General features: G+C 40.6%; 2 protein-coding genes across 3 annotated transcripts in view; both read right to left on the bottom strand.

Annotated features, from left to right (window-relative positions):
• eftud2 (elongation factor Tu GTP binding domain containing 2) overlaps positions 1 to 8,305 on the bottom strand; it is a 30,383-nt gene that overhangs the window by 15,793 nt on the left and 6,285 nt on the right. The window contains exon 3 of the mRNA XM_008417016.1: positions 181 to 185. The gene's annotated coding sequence lies outside the window, so the exon portion shown is untranslated. The remainder of the gene's footprint in view (positions 1 to 180; positions 186 to 8,305) is intronic.
• Positions 1,371 to 3,732, bottom strand: phospho1 (phosphoethanolamine/phosphocholine phosphatase 1). Of its 2 annotated transcripts, none has more exons than XM_008416994.2 (3): positions 3,622 to 3,732; positions 3,173 to 3,240; positions 1,371 to 2,968 (listed from the first exon to the last, which is right to left on the bottom strand). In XM_008416994.2, the coding sequence occupies exon 3, from the start codon at positions 2,946 to 2,948 to the stop codon at positions 2,094 to 2,096; it is 855 nt and encodes a 284-aa protein (XP_008415216.1). In that variant the 5' UTR covers positions 2,949 to 2,968; positions 3,173 to 3,240; positions 3,622 to 3,732; the 3' UTR covers positions 1,371 to 2,093. The 2 variants fall into 2 exon arrangements, with proteins under 2 accessions (XP_008415216.1, XP_008415217.1); XM_008416995.2 differs by having other exon boundaries at positions 1,371 to 2,906.

The following is an 8,305-nucleotide window of genomic DNA, read 5'->3' as shown; positions in this document are numbered from 1 at the left end:
ACTTTATATTGTACTGTTAATATTTAATCTGTTTGGTGCTTCTTTAACTTGTAAGCATATGAACAATCTATTTAGCCATGAAAACACTTAACAGATTCAGGCAGATTATAGTGATCACATTTCTCTGTCATATTAAAGGRGTTCCAATTATTTTAAGAGTTTTGTTGAGACCTGTATAACCTTTTCTGAGACATTTGAAAATGTATTCACTGTTTTTCTTAYAGGTCTGTCTAAATTGTCCCTAGGTGTTACTGTGTGTCTGCATGGTTGTTTGTCCTGTGTGTCTCTGTGTTGCCCTATACGACAGACTGGCGACCTGTCCAGGGTGACCCCGCCTCTCTCCCAGAACGATAGCTGGAGATGGGCACCAGCAACCCTCTGACCCCACAAAGGGACAAGGGTGTAAAGAAAATGGATGGATGGATGTTTTTCTTACACGCCCCTCATTCTGCACAACTGCCTTATCCTTTCCCCCCAGATTTTAACAGAGTTAGCAATTAACTTGTATTCAGTTTTCCTCATTGGAATTTGAAACTGGGCTGCACAGTGGCGCAGTTGGTAGAGCTGTTGCCTTGCAGCAAGAAGGTTCTGGGTTCAAATCCCGGCCCCGGTCTTTCTGCATGGAGTTTGCATGTTCTCCCTGTGCATGCGTGGGTTTTCTCCAGGTACTCCGGTTTCCTCCCACAGTCCACAAACATGACTGTCAGGTTAATTGGCCTCTCCAAATTGCCACTAGGTGTGAGTGTGTGTGCATGGTTGTTTGTCCTGTGTTGCCCTGTGACAGACTGGCGACCTCTCCAGGGTGACCCCACTTCTCACCCGGAATATTAGCTGGAGATGGGCACCAGCAACCTCCTGACCCCACCAAGGGACAAGGGTGTAAAGAAAATGGATGGATGGAATTTGAAACTCCTTTTTAGTTATTGTCATTTACTGATTATTCCTAAAAGAGAACATTCTTGTACTGAGATGAGATTTGTAGTTATCCTCTGACACCACTAGATGGAATTGGACATTTGCCACCTCATGCCAACTAAAACTAATTTTCTTGGGAAAATAAAACTATATACTGTATATTTACATGTAGCTGAAATACGATATAAAAAAGTTAGATGTTATTTAAGAATTTTTCCAGCGTTAAACTTTTCTGAAATATATTTATTTACTCACGTTTTCGGGACACATTTTTTCAGTGAAGTATTTTAATGTTTTTTAAAACAAAATGCAAGACTTTTTGGAACTGTCAACATATTTATTATGATTTAATCAAGAGAGTTTAATATAAGACTGAATATTGAATAAAAGACTCATTTTTATATCATGACTGCTACCTGTTAGAATTTGTAAAAAAAAATAGATTGAGACACAAGCACTGTTTCAGGTTATGGCTTTATTCCTGCTGGTGGTATTTCATTGGCTGGGCCTATACACGGTACGGACAAAACAAGATAACAGACAAATTACAGAGATAAAAATAAAATTTAATTTACAATATAATGCATCTCTAAATTAGACAAAACTCTTAAAATATATGGTGATTAAAAAAGAATAATAAAAAAACTGAATAAAAAGACAGTTTGGTCTGTATTAATGCCCATCACCTCTAGGTGGCAGTGTTGTCAGGTTGACGCAATAATTTGCAAACCCAAGTCATGTTCCAACTGTGCCGTTTCTAAAAAAAAAAAAAAAAAAAAAGCACAACTATAATATTGGGGAGAAATAAATGAATGACATTTTAAATCTTTTAATCATTCCACATGTAAACACAAACAACTCCTAAGTTACCCCATATAATTAATACATGAGCGGTAATATCGTATTGCATTTTCTGCAAATACTTTTCCAAGATCTGACGTTTTCTTTACTTGTAGARATGGTATACATTAGRTTCTGATTTCATGCACACTCTCTTTTAAGTTTAGCTGAGGAGTTCACAGCCTGTTCTTGTTACAGGCTTTGGAGACCCTTAACTTTACTCACAAAGGTTTCTTATTGCTATTAGAATGATATTTTTTACGAGTTTCACTTGAGAGCGTGACGTTAAATAGTCTATTTATTGTACTAATTAATTTTCTGCTCTCCCATCTAACTCTCTATTCCGCCACTAGTTTCCTCAATCGCGTAATCACATCTTCCCCGCTGACCCAAGGCACCGTSACCGCCTTGAACTCCCCGGGCATGGCTTCGTGGGTTTCTGTGATGAGCCGGTGCATGGGGAAGTCCCTGCGTGGGAAAGCCACGTCTCGGGGCCCGAGCGAGAGCGCAGGACAGAAGTCGTTGGCCCCATCCCCTACATAGAAGATCCTCTGGTAAGGGCGGCCGCGCTCCTGCGTCCTGCGCGCCACGTAGTCCCTGACGACCACCTGCTTGCACATGTTGTCCGGGCACCGCTGGCACTCGTGGGAGTGGAAGGGCCGCAACACCAGCCGACCGTTCTTGTTGAATGTGGCCGGGTTGGTGAAGATCCGGTGGAAGAGCTGGCGCACCCCGGCGCGTCGAAGCCAAGACTCGATGAAGAAGGTGTTGGCGTCAGACACCAGCACCACCTCAAAGTCATGCGCCGACCGGTTGCGCAGGAACTGGAAGAGGGTGAGCATGCCGGGGGATGCGGGGATCTTCTCCATGATGCTGCGTAAGTCGCTCTCGGTGACGCCCTGGTCCGCCAGGTAGGCCAGTACTCGCTGCATGTACTCGTTGTAGCGGCCGGGCTGATAGGTGTCCTTCAGCCAGCCGGGCAGGTACTGACCCGGGGCGGCCTGCACCACCATGTCGTCGCTGGTTTCATCCACGATGGTTTCATCGAAGTCAAAGAAGATGATGAAGCGTTTGTCYGGGGAGATGGAAGCAGAATGGGAGGCCATGATGCCTGTATGCCTGGACCTGAGCTGCTCCTCTTCACCTGGGGGCTGAGGRGGGACATAACAGCAGTTGAAGACTGAATCCCCCATGACTGACCAGCTCCACTCCCCTAAGTCCCACAGATGAGAATAATAAATAAAACAATAAGTAAATCATAATATAAAACTTATAAGGAATCAGGAAGGACTAAGGACTGATTAAATAGCACAACTGCAAATTGCAAACCTATATGCAAATGATGCAATTTGTTTGAAGCAAATTGTTATGTATATTTTTGCAAACATGCGAACAAAGCGGTTAAACTGGGTCCCACCTTGAATTGCGCCCACGGATCTCTTGGCCTGAATCRCAGAGGCTTTCAAATTGTGCGGCTGGCCGAACCTGTGTGTGGGGAAAAATTGGAGTATCGAATTGTATTAAAAGGCAAATGAAGAAAGTATTACGTTTTCAATTAGGAAACTAGAGGAACGACTTAATAAAATAAGTCAAAGGCCAACTGGAAATGAAATAATGACGTGCAAAATTGTTTGATATGAATTTTAAGCTGCTTCTAAATTATCTAAACGATTTGTCGACCTATTTTCAGGCAAAATAAAAAAAAAACATTATTTCTTCAAAGTTTAGGTATTGCAGGCAATCTAAACGCTATTTGGAAAAAAAAATCTAATAAATCACAAGCTCTAGTTTTTTCAAATATTTTAAAAGCATATTTAAATTATGATTTAAGTCAGAAGAAGAAGGTTAAAGCCGTAAATGCATCACCAGCACTGGTCCCGATCCCCCGTCGTCAGGTTCGATCCGGTCTCTTTGGTTACGGAAGGCAGAGTTACAGCAGCAGCCGACCCGCGGCTCACGCACTTTTATCTGCGGAGCCGCTGTGAGCGTGCCCGCGGATTCAAGTCCGCCCATTTAATAGCAGCCCACAGTGCGCGTTCACGGCACTTTCATGAGATGAGAGGGTATAGGCAAAGAAGAGAGAGGGAAGGAAAGCAGGAATATTCTGTTGGATGAGGGTTCTACATATTCAAAGATCCACGTTTTTGGTTTTTCCAAGTGTCTACAGTACATGTAGCCTTTTATGTAATCTGTTCTTGTTCAGCAGATTATCAGCTTTATCTCTTGGTGAAACATTTACAGTTCCTTGCAACAGTATTTCTGAACYTTTTCACATTTTGTCCCTCCGAGTTGAGTCTTAGAACTGCCATCTATAGGAATCATAGCTTCATGTTAGCTGTACGGGTCCAGCTTTCCACATCTAGAAACTAGAACTATTTTGACATTTTACTTTGCAAAACTGTCCAAATTTAGATTGGAGAGTCTCTGAAACCGTCAGTTTAAATATGCATTCGTTTAAGGTTTGGAACTTTGAACATGTTTTTGTCAAAATCAAGTGAAAGGGCCGCTCTGTCCTCGTTTTAAGTCTTTTGCTGCCTCCAGCAGGTTTAGATCCAGGATTGCCCTGTACTTAAATCCACCACTAAACTCTGACCAGATGTCCAGACTCTACTGAAAAAGACCACCCAATCAGCATGTTTTAATGTTATGCTAGTCTGTTTATGGTGAAATGTTTTGGATGCCGGCCAACAGATTTCATTTTGATCACTTCTGTAGAGCACATTCCTCATGTTTGTTGAATCAAACTGCAAACAAGGGCTCTCATAGCTTTATTCTTACCACTCTTCAGTAAAGATTACATTTTGTCAATTGAGCAACTAATTGTTTCACCCGAGCTGCAGACCATTGGAGTTCCTCCAGAGTTACTACAAATAATCAATTCCTTTAATCGTCAGTGTAGGCGGATCTTAGAAGATCTGCAAAGTTATCATCCTCTTGCCTTTCTCTGATAATTGATTGAGTAGCAAAGCAATGTCTGAGCTTCCTATTGGATAGATACTCTATGGTCAACTGTCTCTCAACTGGCCACAAGTTATTTAACCCCAACTGAGACAATGAGTAGCTTCTCATTTCTTAAACAGCCATGCTGTAAAGCCTTGTGGTTGTGGAAAAGATGTTAATCTGTTCAAGAAGGGTCAACTTATTGGTGTCAAGCAGAGAAAACATGTATGGTGATTGCAGAAACTACAAAAACTGGGCCAACAGTTGTCTAAGAAATGATAAACATGTTCGTAAGAATGTTTGTCACTTTTTTATACTGAGAAATGTACTATATTATTTAAGTGTCTTCTGAAGACAGTTGGTTTCAATAGACTTTACTTTGGGTATTTCAGTAAAGGAGGCTGAATACAAATGCACACACCCCATACTTTTTTATAAGATAAATATAGTTATTTTATTTCCACTTGACAAGTATGTCAAATATGGAAAAGAATGAGCAGTATAACTTTTGTTTGGGCGAGCACTATAAAAATATAGATCAGATTTGCAGAAAAGCATCCTGAAACAGGAAGCAGTTCCAGTTTGGAGGCTTTTAACCCAAGTAATAAAATCTGTTCTGGTACTATAAGAGATAAAAAAATATTACATTGCTACTTATAAATGTTGCTGTAAAAAAAACAAACAGTGATTTCAAAAATCAATCTCGGCCTCCTTTTAGATGGCTGATCTATATTTAGTTCAGCGGGGCCATTTTAACGATAAAATGCCTCGAGTCTGTTGTGAAGGCAGGACAGGGATGGCTTTCGTTGTTGGGTTTCGCATTTGAGGAGATGACTGGATAGAAATGATTTAAAAGTAATCAAAATCTGAAATAAGGTTATGTTTCCATTTACTAACTACAGAGAAACATCAGCATCGCAGCAAGGGGAGTCCATGTTTGCTGCTTGTTCCTCCTGATAAGACCCTGCAAGTATGCTGATTAATGAAGCACACAGAACGAACAAATGGCTGGGAAACGCGACGTGAAGCCCTCTTCTCTTTATCTGCCTGCCGACAGACGCAGCCTCCTCCCTCCTCGACACCAGAAGGCGTAATGACTAACAGCTGGGGAGGCCGACTATTTTCAAACCCAAATGGGAATGGAGATGTACAGACGGCGTGTTATTATCTCCTCTGCTCATGAAGTGAGCCCCGGTACCTGGCCACCCACTCACCCACAGTGAGTCACACACACTTTTCTCTGCACCCATCGGGCTGTTCTGCTACCTATAGGATTATGTGACTCATTGAACGCACCTGGTAAAGAGAAAGCAGGTATTCTTCCAGCAATAATGCGTCCTGAGAGGAGGGAAACACTACAAACCAATAAAACTTGAAGACTTTTTGGTACCTACGAAGATGATGACCTAAATTGAGGGACTATCCTGTTCATTTGTCCAAAATGGAAAGATTAGTAAAAGATTAGGGGTGTTAATAGTAGTAAAAACATGTCACAATTCTCAGATTCAGTGCGAAGAGTTGGTAAAATGTTATACCAAAATCGCAGTGAAACTAAAAAAAAAGGCAGGAAAAAGACCAGAGCTGAAGCAAGAGTTGCATCAATCAGCAATAATCCACGCTGGAGTCAATCTCAGTTTGAAACGTACTTAAACTGAAGCACACAATCAGAAACATGCCGTTCCCAATCAATATTTTTCATGTTCACAATAAAAAGAAAGTAACTTCTTTTTTATAAAGTGACCTGCTCTAAAAGCGCCAATTCAACCTGAACAGATTCAAACATTTTCATAGATTAAAAGGAAAAAAATAAGAAGTCTGTAAAAACTAAATAGCCAATAATTCAATAGCTTCAAGAAACAGTAAGCAAATGTTTTCTGTGACTTCAGTTTCTCACATCACCCAATGTTTGTGACAATTCAGCTTCAGTTTGCTGCGCTTGCAGTTATCTATGCACACCTTTCTAATATTTCTGCTGCTGCATTTCAAACGTTGATTTGAATTATTATTTTTTTGATTTCTTGTTGAAGATCTGCTGCTGTTTTTTTTTTAATCTTTGTCCCATAGATGAGACTTTGGGTCATGCTTCAGCCGTCAGCCAACTTCTGCAGCTAACGGCAGTGGTTCACACGGCCTCATCAACTTTTAATAAATGAACGTGGATTTTTTTTTAAGTTCCTTTYGAGCTCAGTTCTAGATCAGATATTTTATTAGGCAGCAATACCTGAAACCCTAAATTAAGTGCCAGTTTTGTCCAATATACTCTTTTCTGTGCAGCAAGGATTTCAAAGGACAGAAAAAAGGGGGGAAAAAAAGGATCCAAAGAAACAAATATCATGGCTACGAGTTTTTACTTTTCAAAGTTAGCAGTCAGTTAAATGTACATTATCAAAAAAAGGCCCAACTTTTTATCACTTATCCTCAATCTCCAGAAAACATACAAAAAGGACAAAACAGGACATTATAAAGCTGCACATTTTGTACCAGATACAATAATAAAATACGCAATGCTACATTAAGTGGTTAAAAATACAAAGGGGAAAGAATATTGATTTTTTGTTTAAAACATCTTTAAAGAATATACAATGTTATTTTTTTAACTACTCAAGGATTTTAGTAGAAAGTGCATTCTATATAACAAAGAAAGGAGGAGGAGAATCATTCTGCAACAGAGAAAACGGACACAACGGGAAAAAATAAAATAAAAATGACGAACGCATTTCCAATAATACATGGAGGGGCGTGTGTGATGGCGCAAAAGCAGCAGGATCATCATTTGTACTTTGAAGGAAAGGTCCACATTGAAGGCTATTTTTCTCAAAATGAAGTTAAGTACATAGATGTGTATATTAGCTATGGTCCCTTGCACACCGTCCACCTCCACCTCAGATTCTCCTCCTTTCCTTGCCAAAAAAAAAAAAAAAAAATCCACTCAAAAGTAAATCGCCTCCATCCATTTCCCATACAGTCACAACTGCATTCTGCTCCACAATGCATTGTCACCCCCTCCCCTAACCCCRTTCCCTGCGCATCACCCACGCAGCAGTAAAGTGCAGAGAATAACAAAAGGCTTTAAAAATAAAAAATAAAAGGAACAATACAAGACTGAAAATACCCCTACTGCAAAAATCCTGAATCCCAGCAGTGAGCCTACAGAGATTGAATGATRGCTAATAATATTGCAGCAGTATTTAAGAYGCACAGAGATGGCAGGCTAATTGCAGGCCTGGCGCTAAACTACTGAACTTAACCACTTCAGATTACCATCAGAATGACAGGATGGGTTATTTTATTCCTATTGTCCGCCTCCCTCCCCGTTTACTCCTCTAATGACACATTATTGGGACACATTGTAAAAGCAGCTTTGGGTAAGAGACCAAACTGAGACCCATGCATGGAACAATACTCTCTCAATGCACCATCAGTCTGAGGTGGCAAGAACAGGGAAGATTCAGACCAAACACAAAACACCAGACACGCACCTATTGGCCAACGGAAGAACCCCAGTTTCATGACATTTTCTGACCACTGCCTCCTATCCTGACATTTCCTACCATGTGCTGACAGTACATCAGCAGTTGAAACCAGATTTTACATACACAATATAAAAATT

The sequence above is a fragment of the Poecilia reticulata genome, linkage group LG8 (genome assembly GCF_000633615.1).
Source record: "Poecilia reticulata strain Guanapo linkage group LG8, Guppy_female_1.0+MT, whole genome shotgun sequence".
Lineage (NCBI taxonomy): Eukaryota > Metazoa > Chordata > Actinopteri > Cyprinodontiformes > Poeciliidae > Poecilia > Poecilia reticulata.
The sequence above is the reverse complement of the archived record's forward strand: the minus strand, read 5'-3'. Positions and strand labels throughout refer to the sequence as shown.